This window comes from Varanus komodoensis, unplaced genomic scaffold, assembly GCF_004798865.1.
Source record: "Varanus komodoensis strain SLA01 unplaced genomic scaffold, ASM479886v1 scaffold27, whole genome shotgun sequence".
Classification (NCBI taxonomy): Eukaryota; Metazoa; Chordata; class Lepidosauria; order Squamata; family Varanidae; genus Varanus; species Varanus komodoensis.
Window position 1 is genome coordinate 10,811,297 of NW_025335701.1, and position 20,166 is coordinate 10,831,462.

Consider the following 20,166-nt stretch of genomic DNA (forward strand, 5'->3'; position numbering starts at 1 on the left):
TGGCCAGGAGAGCTTTCTGGCCCCTGCGTGGCCCGGCCCCTGAATGGGGCCGCTGCTCCCAACGGTGACTTTGCTCTCTTCCTCTCCTGCGCACTTGGCCCGCAGAGAGGGGCGACAGGCAACGGCCCTGCCCTTCTCCCGCACAGCCCAGCACCTCTGCTTCTTTGTGCCTGGGGAGCGTGTGCGCACGGGAGACACAGGCGGGCAGGATGACTCGGGCACCGTCTCCGCCACATGTGCGCACAAGCGTTTGCACATGCACGCATGGGACAGCGGGAGCAGGGCACACGCATGCGTAAGTGTGGACAGGGAGAGTGTGTGTGTGCACCTGTGTCCTCGAGAGCGGACGCGTGGATGGCGGTCCATGTGTGCAGCAGTGTGTCTCTGAGAGAGCGCTGGAGGTGGCCCATGACCCTCTCCGAGTGTTTGAGGCGCCACTTCTGTGGCAGACTGATCATGAGGCGAGCCGGCATCTTCTCTGCAGCTTTTTGAAATTCCACGTCACACGGTGCATGGCCAGAGAATGCCGGGAGGGCTGGGGGGTCACGGTACAGCCAGGATCATTCCCAGGGACATCCAGTGGCCAACACGGGAGTGCCGGGGGCGGGTTGTTCCTTCTGGGTTTCCTGTTCCGAGCTGGAACACTGTGCTCCCAGTGCACTAATCAAACAAGCATGGATTGAAGGAGGAGGGCAAAAGGCAGCCTTCCAACTGTTGACTTTTACTGTAAAGAGCGTCACGCTGAGCACATGCACGCGGAAGGTCACGAGTACAGCAGCAGCGGGCGCCAGACCGGGCACTGCAGCTCGTTCCGTCTCCCGAGCATTGCCTGCGCTCTCCTTGGCTTGGGACCGGTGCCCTCAGCGCAGTTGCTCAATGAGGCCCCGGCATGCCTCGACCTCCCCACGGCGTGGGGGAGGCGGGCGCGGACCGGTCCCCGCTGTTGCTGGGCGCCCGGCCGTCCCAGGCAATTTCGGCACGAGGGGTGCGGTGGCTGCGGAGGCTCTGCTTTTCCTGGGCGAGAAAGCCACGCCGGTGCTGCAGGGCAACGCAGAACGGGGGGCTGTCTTCTGAGTTCACGGATCGGGCCCGACCCGACCCAAAGTGGGCACGCCGCAGCCTCTGCAGCGAAGAATGCCCAGCGAGAAAGGGTATCCAGTGCATGGGATTTGGGAATCACGTGCATTCAAGACACACCAAAAGCTAGGCTGCCTTCCTGGGAACACCTTCTGGAAAATGTGTTTTCGGGAGGTGGCAACCCCGAAAAGACCACCTCTTCCATGTTTGTGGAGCCAGGGAGTTCCAAAAAGCGGGCTGCATTGCAAAGGACTCTGCCCCAAGCCACAGCCCTGACATGCAGGCACCCCCAAGGGCTGTTCCTGACAAGCAGAGCCACCGGGCAAGCCCGGCAGGGGCTCAGGCGCTCTTTTCCACTTCCCAAATTCATTATTAAATAAGCATCGTGGATTTGGATGAAATAAGGTTTGCAAGGAAGGGTCCCCCGGGCCAGTTTGTCCCTAGACGTGCGCGAGGAATGGAGCGATGAAGCGGCCAAGGGTGTGCTGAGGCAGAATAGCCCTCCCGCAGAGGCTGGTGCCAAAGAGGAGCTTGTGTGGAGAACGCAGGCCAAGATCGACGGCTGCGCTTGGGGCTGCCTTGATCAGCACGGGCCACGAGCTGGGGGGCGGTGAGGTGCAGAAAAGGTTGGGTGAGGCCCGCGGGACGCACTCTCGGGGAAAGGTGCACCCGCCTGTGTGTAAGCAGAGCCCAGAAGCACCTCCTCTTCCCCGGCCTGTGCCGGCCCTTCTGCCAGGTGGCCGCTTCCAACAGGCTTGCTCTCTCAGGGCTTAAGCCTCCTCGGCACTGGCGCTTCGACTGCGAGGCCGTCAGAGGATTTCAAAAGCGCCGAATCCTTTGCAGGCCTGCCCTTTGGGAGAGCATCAGTCCACAGGGCTTCTCCGTGGAAGCGACAACAAGCACCGTTTTGCTTCCCAGTGGAGACGGCAAACCTTGTTGTTTCCTGTTCTGGAGAATTGCAACTCCAGAGAGGTGCAATGAGAGTCTTGTCTTTACACAGCGGCAGAACAACCCTTTGTGTAAAACTAGCCCACTTCTTGTAGCAAGCAACGCCAAGCTAGTTAAGGAGCAGCTCCATTTTATTTGAAAGCCCTGTGCATGTGTGGGGTGTGCGTGCACACAAGCACTGATGTTTGCCTTGGAAAAGAGAGAGAAAACAATCTGTCTACTTCACATAATTTGCACTTGGATAAACCTGTATTTATTCCACTGCATTTATTAGAAGCATATATCTACATTAAATGCAGCATCTGAGTCAAACCTTTATGGTTTGCTTTTTGGCCTGAACAATGCCTTTCCCCTTCCAGCAACTTACAAATGAAACTTAGAATAATTTCTACCCTGCATTTCTGCCAAAGCGTGGTGCTCAAAGTGGCCCTGAACCTGCAGTTCACAACAAAACTAACTCTACAGAAACACATAAATCAAATGCACGATGAAAATGCAGATGTACACGAAAGGAACGGCACCAGCCGATGGAACTGCCACCAGCAGCACAGCCAAGGGCTGCCTGCAGAAGACTTTTGCCTGCGGGCAAGAGGACAACCTGGGCTGGGGGGAGCTGCCCTGTCTGCCCCCAAATGTGGTGGGGGGACTGAGAAAGGGTCACCCCAGAAAATGGTGACCCTCTCACAGGTGTGATGGAGGCATTACGTTGCCCTACCATTAAACCGAAAGATGCTTCGAGCATGGCAACAGTGTGGTTGATGCATGGATGGCTTCTCCAGGAAGCCGCGGAGTCCAGCAAACCCCGGTGCAGTCCATCAGTCCATGGAGAGAAGCATGGGAATTGTGGTTTCTGCAACATGCCAGGAATTGGAGGACTTAAGGAAAGTTGAAGGAGTTTGTCAGGGAGACTTTGTGGGACTGGGAAAAAGAAGCCGGAGGAGAAAAAACAGATGAATCTTAAGAAGACAACGTGTTTTTTGAGAAGAGTCATCAATGTTAAAGAGAGGCATCCCATGGATGCTTAATTATGATTGCTTCTTTTTTTGAAGAAAGCTGAGCAGGCAGGAATACGCTCAACCATTTGGTGTTTTGAAGCAGGTGGGAAAAAAAAGGGCGATGAGGCCATTTCTCTCCTGCAAGCTAAAACGCAGGGTTTTAAGACCTAAAGCCATCACAAAAGTTCCTTTCAGATCACAGCTGTTGGTTTCAAAAGGAAATCTTTAGCCACAAGATGGCGGCACTGGCAAGATCCACTCACAGCTCTTAAGGCGGCTTGGAAATGAGCATCCCTTCGCTATGCAAGGAAACGGGAAAACTGCTCAAGGTAGGAGTGGCGCTATGGGGCAGCTCAGGTGGGCTGCAGCCCCGATCTTTCCTTTCGTAGCACCACCCCGATTCTAACTGGTTCCAAATGCCAGGCAACCTCGCTGTGGGTTTGACCACTGCCAAGGGGACCAGCCAAGAGCATTTGCGTGTCTTCATGGTACCTGTTTCCGCACTTGGAATAGATGCCTCCACAGGGCATCAGCTTTCCAGCCAATGGTTCGTGTGGCGCAGTGGTTAAGAGTGCGGGACGGGGACTCTGGAGATCCGGGTTCAAGTCGCTGCTCAGCCACGGAGCCCACTGGGTGGCTCTGGGCCAGTCTTGGCCTAGCCAACCTCACAGGGGTGTTGTTGTGAGGATAAAACAGAGAGCAAAACCGTGCAAGCTGCCTTGGGGTTCCTTGCAGGCTAGAAATGCAGTGTAATAATAAACGCAAAAGCCTTCTGTGGCGTTGTGGCGGCTGGTTTGCCTGCAGCCATTCTCCTTGGACAGGGCAAGCTAGGCCTCGGATGCCCACCATCTCCCGGACTCATTGTGGACGGTGGGCGCTGGAGTGCTGCTGGGAAATCTCCATTCGTTTAAAAAGCAGGCCCTACTTTGAGCTTTGCAAGGAGGTGTGAGGCTGGGGTGGAACGTGGCTAATCCAGGATGGGCAAAATCCGGTAAGCGCAAAAAAGCCCATTTTTATCCACCTTAAGAGTCCCCGCTCCGGCATGGCGGCTTTGGCAGTGGGAAGAACCCACACAAGAAAAATGTTCAATGGGGCTATGGCAGTGCAAAAATATTTCAATCAATAAACGGAATCAATACGCTTAAGATTCTCCCTGTGTTTGGGAGTCTGCATTTGCATCTGACTCTTTAATAATGTACGACTGAAATTCTCCCACACTGACCTCACAGGAAAAGTCCAGGACGAGCCTCAGCCCGCAGGCTCAAATTCCGTAAAGCTGCATTTCCGCACCCTGGAAGTAACCCCACTGTGTATGACGGGATCGACTTGTGACTAAACAACCCAGCAGCGCAGCGTCCGTTGCCATCACTCCGGGCTGAATTTCTCGGCCAAAGGGAGTGGGGGAGTCGGCTTGCAACGGGAGCGAGGCACGAGCCTCTTGGTGCTGCCTTCCACAGAGAGGCAAGATGTGAGATCCAGGGCAGCGGCGCAGAGCCGGCGGGGGCGCGATCCTCTCTGCTCCAGTGCGGCTGTGGCAAAGGGGGGACTGGGGGGGGACAACCAAGTGGACTGCTTTCTGCTTGGAGACGGGAGGAAAGGGGGCTGCGGTGAACTCCCCTTCCTAATGTCTCAGACCAGCAGCTGATCTAATTCATGCATCTCTCAATATCATGAGAGGATTCCTGCGGAGGGAGAGCCGCGAGAGAACTCCCAAACTCCAGTGGAAAAAAGGAGAACTGCGTTTTCTTGCGTTAATGCAAGGCTGCCCCCCTCTGGACAGACATGTCCTAGCTCGGGATGGTTGCGGTGCAGCAAAGACGCGCATGCATGCCGGGCTCAAGGCAGGGCAGCGTGACGTCCAAGTCCCAGTCACGGACGGACGCGTGGAGGCCTCATGTGGGATGAGGCTGGAAAGACTCGGCCATGGAGACAGCCGTATTCTGGCTGCGGGGAGCGTCCCGCTGGTTAAAGCAAAGGTTCTGACAAAAGCACGCTGACATGCGGCGGCTGGCGGAGGGCTAGGATGGCGGCGAGATCCTCCTCGCAGCTCGCATGACGCGCTATCCTGCCCGGCAGACTCGACGCGGCTAAGATTTGCTGAGACGTCCCGCTGCCCCTGCGGGCGGGAACTGACCTGCGCCGGAGGGGGGGCTCTGCACTCCCATCAGCCCGAGGACAGAATGCCGTGCTGGGGGAGCACCTGGGTGGACGGCAAAGGGGAGAGGGGGCGGGGGGCTGCACTGGGACCCCAGAGGCACTGCAGCAAGGGCTCAAGGGGGCGGGAGAGCTCTGCCGGGCAGAGCCGGGGGCCCTCCGGCCCAGCATTCCCCTCACACGGGGGCAGCCCGCTGCCGGCGGGGAGGGGCCCTCCTGCCCAGGTTCCCCAGCAGCTGGCGTGGGCAGGCGCCCCGCCTTGGATGCCAGCGGTGGCACGGAGCTGTCAGGACCACCAGCCTCCCCCACGGACTGGCCTGCCTTCCATTGCGCCATCTCGCGGAAGGGAAGCCCGTGGCTTAGCCAGCCTCTGTGAAACACACCTTCCTTTGATCCGTCCCGAATTTCCCAGCGGGCGCACCTTCACGAGAGGAATGGGATTCTGGCTGTGGGGACACAAATGTTTGCCTCCCCACTCTCTCCACACTCGGCAGCCCCCCGACCTGTCTCCTCCTACTCTTTCCCACACGCCACCCCCGTTTCTGTAGCCATTCCTCAAGGGGAAAGGCCCCCGTCATTTCAGCTGCCACCCACCCCACGGAAGCAGGTGGCGGCCTCGGGCCGTCGGCCCACGCTCTGTCCCTCTTGGCGGTACCTGGCAAGCTGGGGAGCACCCTCGACCCCCGTGGCCACGGCGTGTCCTCTTCCTCCCCGTGTGGTCTGGGGAGGTGTGCTGCTGGCATTCCAGCCCCCCCTTACTCAGGCGGCTGCGGCCCCTGCCGTTTCTCTCCCACCGGACGGTGCAAATGAACCCTGGGCTGGAAAGGGGGGTCCTGCTAAAACCCGCCAAATGCGGATGAGCCCCTTGATACACCGGGAAAGGTGCCGGGGTGCTCGGCCAGGCTGGCTGCTTGGGATGGCGCCCTCCATACCCTTCGCTGAGACTGCTGCAAACCAGATGCCTGCCGAAACCTCAGGAGCAAGCAGGGGGAAGGACGTTCCGGCAAAGGGCGCGAAACAGCCAATACGGCAGAATTAGACCAAGCAAGATCAACCGTGTCCCAGTGGCATAAACATACACGGGTCGTAGAATGATGCTTTACCTGGGTGCAGGACGGGGATGCATGGAAGCAGAATCACATTTTGTTTGATAAAAAAGGCAGATGTTTCAGCTAAGAGGGAGCAGCGGGAATGGCTCTACTCACCACATGTCCCCGTCTTCAATGGTCTTTTCATTCGGCGCTCCGGCGTGGCCATAGTGCAGAACGGAGCTATTATGGCCACTGAAAAACAGAAAACCACCAGATACGTGGATTCGTAACAGAGAAAGAAAAGCCCGCCAGGAGGGGCGTGTGTGTACGGCAAGATCTGAATCGGTAGAAAACAGGCATTTCTGCACAGAGGTTAACCTGCCGCACGGCAAGGCTCCAGCTCTCAGGCATGGTCTGGATTTGCTAATCCCGGTCTTGTGAGAATTAGCAACATTGAAGCTGGACTTGTGTGGAAGTGACTCTCCCTGAACCCTGGCGGCTTAGTTCGGAGTTTACACACAGGCTGACCAGGGGTCCCGCTTTACAGAGGAAAGTCTGCTCTTTGAAGCTGCCTCCTTTGTGATGGGCACCCCAGCCCAAGTGCAATTTAAAATCAAAGATCCACATGGAGGGAGAACAGGATGAGGCCTTGGAACTGCTCCCCCACTGGACACCCAGAACACAGGCAGAGAGATGGCTCCTCTATTTCTATTTAAAAACCAGTTCACGTGTTATATTTGCACTGGGACACCAGTATGGCGTGTGGAAATCGGTACACTCTTTTTGGGCGATGCTCAAGTGGCCACGCAACATGTGCAAGAGGACTGTGCCGTCATTCTTCTGTTCTTGCTAAAAAAGCCATTCAATCTCTTAAGAGAAGCGTCCATAAAAGGTGGGAAGGAATCCAGGTAGTCATGAAATGGTTCTTCGGTGCTCCCCGCCCCCCCCCCCCGCTTTATATCCTGCCTTTTTCCTCAAAGGGCTCAAGGCAGCTTACATCATTCTCCTGCTCCATCTTATCCCCACAACAACCCTGTGAGGTAGGTTGGGCTGAGAGTCTGTGACTGGCCCAAAGTCACCCAGTGGGCTCCACGGCCGAGCGGGGACTCGAACCCGGATCACCTGAGTCCCAGTCCCACGATCTTAACCACTACACCACACTGGCTTTTGCTTGAAAAGGTGCCAACACCCCAACTCACCTGTTTGCCAGAGAGCCTTGGGCTACTGGGTGGCATAACAATGAGATAAATTTTCTCCATTGTGCATTATCCCTTCCTGCATCTCTGTGTATCCCCTGCTGTTCTTGAAGCACCGAATTTCATCTGTTGCATTACAAGTCAAACACGTGGCCATATTTGGCCTCTTTCATTCTCATTCTATCTACCTTTCTATGAAACATGAGAAGACCAATTTTGACCAAAGGAGCCTTTTATTCCCACAAAACCTGGTCAAAATTGCTGACTCACAAGGACGACAAGCCCGGGTGTGCAGGAGTTTGCTCCTCACTTCCAAGGACCTCTCTGCTCCGTTCAGTGGCCCATTTTTTGGATTCAGTGCCCCTAACTTCATCTTTTCCTATTAATTTTTGGTTCTTCAAATAGTGAGCACCCAAGTTCTGCGGATGTTCTTCTGTTCTTCAAGGCTGCACAGCCCCACTTCTTTAAAAGCTTCTTTAATGCTCAAATTAGGGAGAACAGGCTTTACCATGTCCCGGAAAAGCCAACTCGCAGCATCCAACTTGGGTCTCGTAACGCCAATGCCACACTTCTGCAATCTCAGATTTAATTGGCCGCCCAGTTTAAAGAAGCCGTTATTAATTGGACCAATTAGTAATACAGACGGCACCAAGGAGATGGCTTGGGCTCCCTTCCATGCAGCCGGAACGCCCAGCGTCTTGATGAGCGGGCCTGCACGCACGGTGGCCTGCGCTTCCGTGGGCTTTATTGCCAGCCGTTCCGAGACATCAAAGTGGTGGACAGGATAGAAATAAATAACGCCTGCCCGCGAGTTTGCTAAGGGGGGCGCTACCCCAGGATAACCTGCACCACAACCGCGTTGCTGTGGGAAGGAGCGCATGTGCAAAACGGCAGAGAAACTGGCAGAATGTGCCAATTTCGACTGTGAGTGTAGGAGCCATTGAGGAATCTGTCCATCTTCGTTTTTCTTATAAATCCCTGCCAGTAAAGAACTAGCACCTCAGGGAGAAAGGTCTTAGTTCGATTCTCTTCCTCATGCTAATTTTCTACCTGCAGGGAGACGTTTTTGCATGTTTTGTTCAGGAGAGTTGTTCTCGCATGGCCAGTCAGTGGAGGCACAGTCCACTGAGGAGGCGGCCTCAAGCTTGCCAGGTTCTGGAAAGGACCTTTCAAGGAAGAACTCTGGGGTGGACGCCCTGACGCCGTAAGGCTCGCAAGCCCCCGCACCTTCCTTCTGGTTCCCAAGCCAGTTCACGAGGCCCAAGAGTCCTTGCGCTTCCCAGTGGCCGCGCTCCCAATCGTCACCCCAGCCAAGGGGAAGGGGCCCCCTTGAGAAGGCCCTGCTCTGCCTCAGCTTGGCCCACTGACCCCAGCCAGGTTCATCCATGAGGGAGGCAGCCAAGGCTCATCCTGGCCTGGGCAGCAAGATGCTGCCAGGCGCCAAAGCACGACCGCCGCCACGAAGGACCTCAGCGTCCGAGCGGAAAGCCTGTGTAGCGCGCTCTTCAGCGGCCACCCACTGACCCAGCTTCCCAGGCTTCCTGCGCCGATGGGGAGCTCTCTTGCTCCAGAGGAGACTGGCTCCTGCGAGCCCTCGGCCACTCGCTTCGCCAGCACCTTTGGCTGCCAGGCGCTCTCGGGCTGGGCGGTTGCTTGACTTCCTCCGCCGCCGCCGCCGCCGCCGCCGCCAGTGGGGAGGTCGCTCAGGAGGCCTCCCACAGGCAGGCCTGGAGTGAGAGGCGCACACGGGAGCGCGCTGTGGCCTGCGAATCTTCACCAGTGAGGCAGCTGCCCGGCTTGCCCTTGGCTCAGGCCGGCAGCACCCGTCGCAGCCACTCGTGCCTTTCCTTTGCGGCAGAGAAGGGCTTTGCGCTGCGGTTTGGCTTGGGAAGCAAGACGGCCTTGGGGAGATCTGAGCTGGACCCGGACACGTGACTCACGGCCACGGAAAAGCCACGGTGTTCCAAGGCTCGGTCCCCACCTTCGCTCTGGCGCCATTTCTGCATGGCCAGTGCACATGCCAACACCTTACGCTCCCGAGTCAGCACGAGCCCATGAACCTCAGTTGGCCATCCCGACACGCATGCATGGGTTTCAAGGAAACGGGCCTGGCGAGACGTGGGCACCAGGGCCAGAGTCATGAGATGCATGCCAGCGTTGGGAGCCATGTTGTTCGCTTGCAACACCGGCAGCATCAACACACTCTCCAGAAGTCTGAGCGTCAGTCCGCTTTTGGGTGTAGAAGTGCCTGGAGGCTCATTTGAGGGCATGGGACAGTGTTCTTGCAGCCCACACAAGCGATTCCCTTATCTCACAAATGTGCCCCATCTGATCATTTGAACATGGCTGTTGTCGTACTAATGCACAGACGGCCCTTTAATGGAAACACATCTTTCCCTGTGCAGGTTTCTAATATGCCAGAAGCCACCTGCAGTCGTATTTCCAAGCTGGGATGAGTTATGAAGGATCAGGTCTCTCCTCTTGACGGAGAGACTTCTTGCGAATTAAAGTGTGATGGAAAGGGGGGATTAAGAGAGTGAAAATGCTCCTTTGTAAAAGATCACAACGAAGATGGCCGCGATGCTACCCTGGATATGCACAAATTGCAAAGCGGCAGCCCCGTTTAGCCTGCTTGCTTTAGCCAGTCTTTTAAGGTAGGAGAACAAGGTTAAGATGAGAAATGTCCTTGGAATAGGGAGGGAGACAGATCTATGGCTGGAGGTTTTTTTTTTTAAGCCACATCTTCTGCCTACAGTTAATTCATGAGCAAACCTGAACCTGAAGCATGTAAGAACTGTTACGATGGCCTGTCTAAGATCTGAACTCTTTCTTATAAGGGATTTTTGTGAAGTGGGAAGATCCAAAACAGACTACCCCACGCCTCAACCTCGACTCCATCCAACCTGAGCAGTCCACAAGGTTGGACAGCCGTCTCTTGCTTGGTGCCCCCCTGAGCGAATAATCAGAAGCTGTCCCATCTCCTATCCTCAGCTTTTTCAGGTCACAGGAGAAGCAGCTGATGATTGGGCTGCTCTTCCCCAGGGTAAATCACAGTCAGGTTCCCACTGGTCAGAAGACGTGGCCTTGTTCTCATCTTCTGAGTCAGAAGAGAGACTGTCAGCAGAATGGCTTTCTCCCCGCTGAAGGTGCTTTAACAGCCTTGCCAGCTCCTACACGGGGTGGAGCTCGCCACCCTACAAATTGTGGTGGCCCACAGACGGTTTCTACTGGCTCTTGCTTGCTGCTGAGACAACATCTTCCTATACCTCTTGCAGGAGAGAACACCCGCCCGCAGCGTTCAGTCCGAGCTATCCGTGGCCCTGCTGAAGCTACCCTTGCTATTGTGGGAATGCGACTGAGGGCAGACGGAGGAGAATATTGTAAGCTGCTTTGAGTTCTGGGTAAGAAAAATGGCGGGATATAAATCTAATCAACAGACAGACAAGTAAAGGCACTTATGCCTTTACTTACCTTGCGGTGCTTGGTGCCTTACTTTGGCTGGACTCTCTTCATCTAACTCGACCCTGCCTGCCCTTGACCTGTTTGGCCTAAACTGGACCTCTTTGCTCAGAAGCAACCTTGTCAAGTAACATTAACTTTCCCTGCAAGCCTCAGGTAAGCATGGAATTAGAACAGGCTTACTGCTACTGAAGAAGCAGCAAAGGTCGATCTGATGCGGAGGATCAAAGTTGCGACCTTCGTATGGCAAGATGGATATGCTTCTGACTGCACCAGCACTTGGGCTTTTTGCCCTGCTACTCAGACAATTAGGACTCAGTGACTGGAGAGCGTTAAAAATGTCAGTCTGCATTAGTTGATCTCCTATGGGAGGTAAATGGAAGGAGCAGCTGGTGTTCCCGCCATGCTGGATACAAAGGAAGAGATCATCTTGGTCTTCATGTGATTCTCCAGGAGTTTTAATCACCCCATGATTAAATTCTAAAATGTTTTTAAAATGATTATAGCAATGCAAAAGAAAATAAATTATCCTTGTTGTTAAGCCGGCTGCCCTCCTGGCATGCTGCTCTCCTTCCAGCTACAAGCAGCTGTCTCTGGCACCTGGGTCAGGAAATGCAACCCTGGATCACAGCGCTTCTAGCAGCGTGTGAGGGATACAAAAGCGAGCTTCAGAAGCCTCAGAGGCAGAAATGTAAGTTTGCAAGGATCTGCTGATAGCAGCATGCCCTCTCAAAAGGAGACACCGAATACCAAAGCTGCACTGCAAACGGGCACAGTGAAACCGCTCGCCCGTCCAAGGATGAATTACCCGGAGGAAGCGTAGCCCGGGTGACGCTCCTCTTACTGCAGCCGCTGCTCCAATGCAAGCGCATTCTTGTTTGCTTGGCAGCTGCTGGGAAGTCTGAGCACCTTGCCTCAGGCCAACCGCTTGCACCACTCCTCTGCCCCGTTCCTAGGCAGGATGCGTGCTCCACGCATCCCTCTCGGAGGTCCTCATTACCGGCATCTGCCAGAGACTGCGCGTGGCCTGTGACTCCTGGCTGGGCCGTCAGACGCTGCGCCGCAGCCGAGGCCCAGTCCTCCAGCTCCAGCAGAGCACCGCACGGCGATTTGCACGCAGGCACTTCAGCGGCTGTTCGTCGCACTGCTCGCACAAAGAAGTATATGCGGTATAATAGCACAAAGGACTAGACGTGCTGCTGGCAGATTTTGAAGGCGCAGGAGTGCCTGCTTTCACACGTGGTTTGAGGCTGTGCTTTCGGTGTGCTGACTCCGTGAGAGTGTGGGGAAGGTGGGGTTCCTACAAGTCGTTGAAAGGAATGGCACGAGGTCCAGACACCCTACACAGGCAGACAAGCTTTCCTACAACAGTGGGGGGTTTTTCAGAATAAGCCGCTGCTCATGGCAGCTGCCACGTCTGAAGGTCTGGACCACCCCTGGGGGGCGGAGGTGCATCACCTGAGGCACAGGCCAGCCTTCTCCCACCCGCTGGAGGGCCGCTCCCAGCGCTCCCTGTCGGCCAATGGCCCAGCTTGGTGGCAATGATACGAGCTGCAAGACGCGGCCCTGGTGCCACTGGTCTCCACGGTTTATAGATGCATAGGCTCCAACTCCTCTGAATCTGCTCTCTAGGGCACAGGCCCTTCAAAGCAGGTGAAAGCAATCGCAGCAAACAACGTCCACAGAGCAAACGTGGAAGGCCAGCTGACGGAGGTCCAGAAGGCAGCCTGAAAGCCGAGCCAGCGGGGGTAGCGCCCCTTGTGGCCTGGAGGTCTCCACACCAGCAGGGTCACTTAGTCACACTGGGTTGCATCCTGAACCTGGATTTGTTTCAGCACCGTGGGATAGGTTATCCACAACCTGGGCTGGGTAAGCTGCCCAACAGCTCTCCCTCGGTCTTCCCAGCTGCCCGCCTCTTTGCTCCCGCTCCTCCTGGTGTCACGTGCCGTCAAGGCTTAGGAAACCCTCCACCACGTTCTGCCCACGGTGGCTCTCGTGAACTCGGGGCTGAGCCTCCTTGATGAAGCCCATCCGCCTCCTCGCTGGCCGTCGTCTTCTGCCATCGACTTTTCCCGGCATGGCTGTCTTCTTCAGAGAACCTTGCCTTCTCCTGACTCAACCTCTATTTCCAGGCTCAGGAAAACCCGTCCGGGGGCTCATACTATCGCCTCCAATACTGACCGGGCGGCCGGGTGGAGCATCGTCCAAAGGTCCCCATCCCGCTGCCAAGGGCGCCCTGCACGGCCTCCTCACCATCGCTGCAGCCTGCCTCTCATACTGGCCAGGCAATGGTGGGGCTGCGGAAGAGGAGCGGAGGAGGCCCGCGCCTGCTGCCGAGGAGGAGACAGAGACGAGGAGCGGGGTGGGGACCTTTGGACGATGCTCCACCTGGCCGCCCTTGGCATGCCGCCTGGTGCGTCAACTTGCCTGGCTGGGGAGCCCGAAGAAGCCCTTCTCTTCTGCTGACGCTGGCGGCCAAGCGAGCAGAAGGTCGGCGGCCCGTGGAGGCTGCCTTGTCCGTGGGCCGGCCAGAGCATGGAGCCAACGCTGCACCGGGACGTCCCTCGCCGGGGGAAGCTTGGATCTTCTTGCTCCGGTGCGGGCAGTCCTGGGGTGTGCATCTTGAGTGGGCGGGAAGGCAATGTGGGAGGATCTGGGGGCTCACCAGTTTGCACCGGCCCCACAATAATCGGAGCTCCTTCCCATGGTCTGGGGAGACTCGGCTTATTTTCAAGCCAGTCCAAAGGGAGCAGGGGACACCCACCCCTGAGCACTGGGTGCCATGCTGCAGCGTCAGGAGTTAATCAAGTACCCCATGATCAAATATGCACGGGAGAGGCCGGGTGCCGATGGGGGCCTTCGGCCATCAGGAACATCCCTTTATTTTCCTGCGCATTCAAAGCAATTTCCTGGGAAGTACATTCCATTTCCTGCTTTCCAGAAATATTGATCTGAAGATGCTGTTTTTATTGAACCGAGCAGCTTAATGGTGGCCCAAGCAGGTCCCACTCAGGTCCCGGCCAGGAAATATGGAACCTATGAAGTTGCACAATCGGCAAATGTACTTGATGGATCGTGGCACAGACAGGAAACAGTTCTGAATGCCGGAGGAGCAGGCCCTTGCGTTTTAATCATCCCCCACAGTACAAAAGCCTCCGCTGCACACGCAAACCCACCACGTCGGAGGAAGGGCACTAGGCAAGACTTCCGGTCTCAACCGTCCCTGAACTGCAGCACCGCACAAGCTCAAGGCAGCAGTTCCCACCTTCGCTGGGCTTCGGCCCATTGTCCAGAGCTGGTGGGAGCAGCAGGATTAGGCGGCATCCAGAGGGGGTCGGGTTGGGGAAGGCTGCCCCAGACCCAGAGCGATTTCAGTTAGAGCCAATCCCAACACAGCCAAGCGTCCCAGCAGAAGGAAGGGCAGTCCTGGCAGGGCGGTGGCACACGCAGACGCGCCAGCGCGCCACCCCATGGGAGAGGGGACGCCAGGCCCACTGTGCCCAGCGGCCGCAAGGGCTGTTGTGTGCGTGGGGAGTAAGAGACCGGGACGCTTCTCCGCTGTCCCAGTTTTTACCCAGTCCCTTTGCTCTGCAGGGCCCCTCTGCTTCCTCCGTTCACTCGGGCTCGGGCAGCTCTCAGAACCACTGCGACTCCCCTCCCTGGGGGGGCAGCTTCCCCCTCGCAACAGCTGGTCTGCAGAAAGCGGCCTCCACTCAGCCAGACCTGGATCCATGGAACCCAGGGCAGCCGACTCGGATCGGCCACAGCGCTGCAGAGAGTGTTTCAGTTCTCGCTGTCCCCTGCTTGACCTGGAGCTGCTGCTGGGATCCAAGCAGGACCTTTTCCCCTTCTGTGCCTGGCCCCTTCCCGGTCCAGCCCCAAAGGCCTGGAGGGTTTCAGGCAGAAGCCCTTCCTAACTTGCCGGGGGTGAGCCTGGGCCAATGAGCTTTGCCGCTAAACCATGGCCCCTCCAAGGGACCTAGCACCCCATTATTCCAAAGATACAAACATGAAGAAACACCACCCAGCCATCATCTCCTTGGAAGAGGAATCTGTTGCAGAGCTGCAGGGACATTTCAGTCTGCGACATGGGAAGCAAACAGACCACCGAGCGGGACACAGCACAGCCTGGGAAGCGGAAGGCAGGGAGTGCAGAAAGCAAGTGTGAGAGGCTGTGGCCGTCGAGGAAAATGCGTTCCGCTCCCAGTCTCGGTCTTTCAGAACAGGCCGCACCGGGTCGATGGTTTAGCGAGGGTGAGAAGGGAGGCGGAGCAGAGCTGCGGAAGGATGCAAAGCGCTGCCCTCGGAGGCCAGGAAAGCTGCGACGGATAGGCTTATGGCGGGAAGAAATCACACAGGGCGTTAAGGCACCGCGAAGCAGAACAAAACGCTTCAAGTGTGACTCGGGAAGATGAGGTGGTGCACAGAAGGCGCCTTCCCTCTCCTCTGCGTGCCGGCGAGCAGCCAAAACACGAAGAATGCAACTGTGGGAAGACCGTTTGCTGTGTTTGACGCGATCTTCCCCACCCCATCTCTCTGCCATGTGTTAGACTACAACTCCCACAATGCCTTGCCCTACAGCTGCCGATCCAGGGCACTTGCTCCTGCCCAACTGTGGCAGCAGGCCGGTCTCCGGCCCTGCGGCGTTGGAGGCTTCCTGGGGCTGTGTGCAGCTGGTCACCAGCCCCTTCACACGCACCCCCCAGAAGACCCCGTTCCCCCCAGGAAGCTCCCACGGGGGGTGTAATTTGGACTCTGTTTTGCTGCAGGGGGCGATGTCTCTTGGGAGAGGACAGGGCATCCCGTCTGGACCGCAGAGACAAATGCCCCCCGCTCTGCGGAAAGGCAACGCCCAACGTGGCTCCACGAGACCCCCGGCCACTCGGCCTGCCCCCTGGAGTGCCGGAGCGCAAGATGCAGCCCCTGAACCTTCGCTCGAGTGGCTTCGGCCCGCGGGGGCACTGGGGAGGGATCCGCGCACCGAGGGGGCTTACCTGCCGCAGATGCACGTGTACGAGGTGTGCCGCATTCCTCCCCGGGTGTAGCAGTAGTGCTCGAAGAGGCTGCAAGTCAAGGGAAACCAGGATGAGTCACTTGCTTGGAACCCGAGAAGCAAGCAGCCGAGTGGCAGGGAACCAGGACGGCTCTCTGCAACCAGTCCAGCATGCGCTCGCGGGAACAGCTCCAAGGAAAGGGCGCCTGTGCCCCAAGCTGTCGTACCTTTGGCGCCCAAGAAGTCATCCGATTGTCAGAGGAATGCCAACCTTCCCGGGGAGTCCCACGCCCTCCCACAGGACCCCCAAGGGGCTGGTGGAGTCCCAGCTTCGGGGCAGCTTCCCCACCGAGGTTCTGCCAGGCTGAACTGCCCCTCTGGTGACTCAGTGGCAGGCAATCGGGGATTTGGGGTGCAGCGTTAGCACAGGGGGTGGGGGGATTGTGGGCTGCAGCACTTTCACGCCAAGGCTAAAATGTGCTGGGAGAAGGCACTAACCACACACCCACACACACTTCTGAGCAAATACAAGCGAGCCGTGCTTTGCCACCAGTCCTTTTAAACAAAACCGGGGGGGGGGGGGGGGGGGGGGCGGCAGCGTGTTTTCTTACAAGCTGCAACTCCGTCAGTTCAGCTCCGTTGATTTTTATTGTTTAGCCAGTGGCCATTATGAAACTTCAAGGGGAAAGAAATACAATTGAGAAACCTCAACATTTAAAACCAGGCCAGAAAAAAGGAAACGTTTTTGGCTTCAGTTTGGCAACTGCAGCGCATTTAATAAAAGCCGCGAGTGAGTCTGGTAGCACCATTACGAAGTCCGATCGCAACAAAAACAGCAGGGAACCTCGGGAATTTCAGAGGGTGGCGAAAAGCCACACACCTGTGTGGCCACTGTCCGTTTCAAGGGATGCCCACACTTCCGGAGACACGGACACTGTGCCTGAAGCTATACATCAGAATAAACATTTTAGTGTTTAAGGAGGGAGGACAGGCCTGATCCAGCTGCAGAGATGGCTCCTAGGTTTTGCCCCTCCCTAAGGGAGGTGGTGGAGGTCCCATCAGTGAGGGTGTCCAAGGAAAGACTGGACAGCCACGCTGGGGATTACATGAGCGGAGCCGGCTGGAGCCGAGGGTCAGACTAGATGGCCCGGGAGGCCCCTTCTGACTCGCTTTCCCCCATGTTTCTAGCTGACCTGGCTCCTCTGCCCAGAGGCTCTTGGGGGGTGTTGGGGGCAGGCAAGGAATTTCCTTCCTGTCCTCTAACCTGCAAGTTTTCATTAGATGGTTTGCGTCGTATCCTACACCCGAACAGCACCCAACATTTTGAGGCCATTCCTTGGGGTGGCTGTTCTCTTACAGTAAATCAGTAAAGACCAACCTCCCATAACTTGGGGCAGGTGCCCCATACGGAAGCCACTTCTGTGCTCAAAGCAGAACAGTACCGGGAATGCGAAAGAAACGAGACCCAGAACGCCACGCAAGCCACGACTGAGCTTTGGAACCCAAGGAGCCCCTGGCTGCGCGTTTCTGTGGTTTGCCGTGCGTTTGGGAGGGGGGTGGGAGCTGAAGGCAGGGATGCAAAGGCAGCTCAGCTTTGCCCTCTTTCACCTTCTCGTCCTCTTCATCCCGAGTTCAAGTTCTCTGGAAGTTCGCATGACGATTTCTTTCCGCTCTTGTGCTCAAATACATGCATTTTTGTATGCGCTTTTGCCCAATCTATCCTTTATCTCTGCAGACCTGTTTCCTAACAATGCATTCCCAATTTTATGTTTGTTAGTACATACATCCTTACATGCACTTCTCTCTTATATGTACGTTGCTGTGGATATTTTCTGGTTGAAGAAGTCAAGTGCAACATTAAGAGAAGTACATTGTTCAAAGGACCACCGAGTCTGGTCCACATATTAGTTCCCAAGTGTACATTAATACGTGAGCCGAACGAATGTGCCCCATCTCCAAAGTTGAAATCAGTTTGAGAAAGGGCCTCTTAAGCCTCTGGGTTGAGTACAGTGCTAAAAACCGGAGAGCCCGTTGACCAGAGGCACGAGTGGGAGAAGGACGCCCAGAGGGCCTTTGCCCAAGGCCCTCCCCGCTGCCTCCGCAGTCGCTACTGCATGCACACCGCCAGCCAGCCAGCGGCTACTGCAGTGAAAGGAGAGTGCACCAGACACAAGTGTACAGAACCAATACACCGAGAGTTAACAGCATCATTTGGTGGAGCACAGGACTGCCTCTGACCACTGGGTCGCACAGCCATATTCCACGCTCTCAGAGAAGGAAGAGAAAGGCATTGTAAACTGATATTCCACAGCGACTGCCTTCTAAACAATAAAACTGAGATGCTTCTTCTGGGCTGCTGCAGCCAATAGGACAATCATACAATGCACACTTGACTGTCAGCCATCGGCTCTACTGCCAAATCACTGCTGAGAACTCTGTGGCAGCAATTTCTCCGCACTTGGGTCTGGACAGAAAAGGCAGCACACAAGCCCAGATGCTGCACCTGGCAGCGACTCAAGACACACTTCTTCTCCAGATGGAATTGCCAGCGCGGTTCGTGGAGTCAAAGTGCGTTCCGGGCTGTGCTCACTTCCGCGGTCTTGAATCAAAGTCCTGCCCAGCTAGGCAGCAAGAACTACCTGCAGGGGGAGCCCGCCAGCCTCTGGAGATCGGCTGATGACTGATGGATGCTCAGCCGCCAGACAAGGACAGATGTGCCCAAAGTACAATTAACGCAGGATTAACTGCTTTAGGAGTCAAGCACATATTCAAGCCCCTTTTCAGTCTTTGTGAAATATGCTCTAATTACGATCCAATTCCCTTTAATACTGAAAGAACTGGAGGAGGGCGAACCGTGCTTCTTGTAATATTAAAATCATTTCATTAGCACGGAGTGATAATGGAGCCCAGTCCGGGTTTCAGAGGCATCCTTCGGCGGCAGCCACAGCAGTGCGAGCAGCTGGGGAACACCCATGACATGGCCCCAGGCACCCCACGAGGTGGCACCAACTTCAGCCATGACACAGAAAGATGGCCAGGCCGCCCAGACACTGTGTACCTACCGTGGCACATGGGCTGCAGGTTATTAACTCTCGAGTATTTGCAGGGGGAACATGTTAACTAAATCATGTTTCAAGCCACGCATGCACCCCAAGGACTGCACTGGCTGCAGACCGCGTGGGTGGGCATGTGTCCCTGCTAGGGGACTCCCTCGCCCGTGCTGGGGGCTTCTCACCCATGCCAGTGCTCGTAAATGAGTGCCTTCCGTATCTTCCTCCTCGTCTGAGATCAGGGGCCAGGAAGGGTCTCCCTGTTAGTGCCAGCATGGGAACCCCAGATGTGCCAGATGTGAGGGCCACCAAAAGTGGCTTGGAGGGGCCACAATTCTGCACCCCAGTTTTGAGATGCCCTGCTTCCGGATGAGCAGGTGGGGGCATTAAATGGTCTGCTGGCACCCTTTCAAACTTGGGCCCCCAGTGAGAGTTGTACCAAGGGCAGTAATCACTGCTGATGGTCCTGGTAGTAGTAACCAAGACAGCAAGCCCTTAAAAGAGAAAGAAGAATTCAGAAACTTTGTCCGTGCACAGACAGAACAGCAAGAAGCATCAGCCACCTATCAGCAAGGGCCCCAGGTAGTCTTATCTTTGCCTAAATGCTAAACAGTAGTTTTACAGATGTTAATAACGATTTAACAAGCAAGCTGGCATGTCTCCTTACTGATACAAAGGAGGAAAAACAGTACTGAACAAAGCATCTTAAAGGGGTCAGAATTTATAAAGGTTAAATCTACGGTTTATCCTCTCTCTCTCTCTCTGACAGGGCTGGAGACAGTGAAGGGTGGGTTTGCACATCACGTGAAGGGCCGGTTGCTGTGCGAACAACCCACAGTGTGCCCAGCAGAGGACCAGGGAGCATGGTGGCTTCCCCCTTGGTCCTCTTGCTGGTATCAGAAGGCACCTGGAAGCTGAAGCCACTTCTCTCTGTGATCTGGTTATTTGCTCCCAGCAACCTCAGAATGGATGGCCAGTGAGAGCTCCTCAAAAATGCCCAAGCAGCCACTGGAGGAACTAGCAGTTTTGCTCTTCTAATTCTTTTTATTATTTTTTGTAGCCCAGATGCGACACTCAAAATCTGATGAACTTGTTGTGAAACAGGGGAAGACTCCTACCCACTTCTGCAGGCAAAGAACACTCGTGGCTTTGCTTTCTCTGGACCGCTGTCACCCTTGGTCAGCTGTCGTGGGAAAGCAGAGTGGAAAAGGAATGGGTCTGGTGCTCCTCCACAGCAACATCCAGGGCTGCTGTGCGCTGCAC

The 20,166-nt window shown here is 56.0% G+C and overlaps 1 protein-coding gene across 2 annotated transcripts in view; it reads right to left on the minus strand.

The window, feature by feature from the left end:
- Positions 1 to 20,166, minus strand: part of PEPD (peptidase D) — a 125,332-nt gene that overhangs the window by 15,527 nt on the left and 89,639 nt on the right. For both annotated transcript variants that reach the window (XM_044433985.1, XM_044433984.1), the window contains exons 10-11: positions 15,855 to 15,923; positions 6,380 to 6,457 (exon numbers count right to left, since the gene is read on the minus strand). In XM_044433985.1, the coding sequence (XP_044289920.1) occupies positions 6,380 to 6,457; positions 15,855 to 15,923 (147 nt within the window). The remainder of the gene's footprint in view (positions 1 to 6,379; positions 6,458 to 15,854; positions 15,924 to 20,166) is intronic.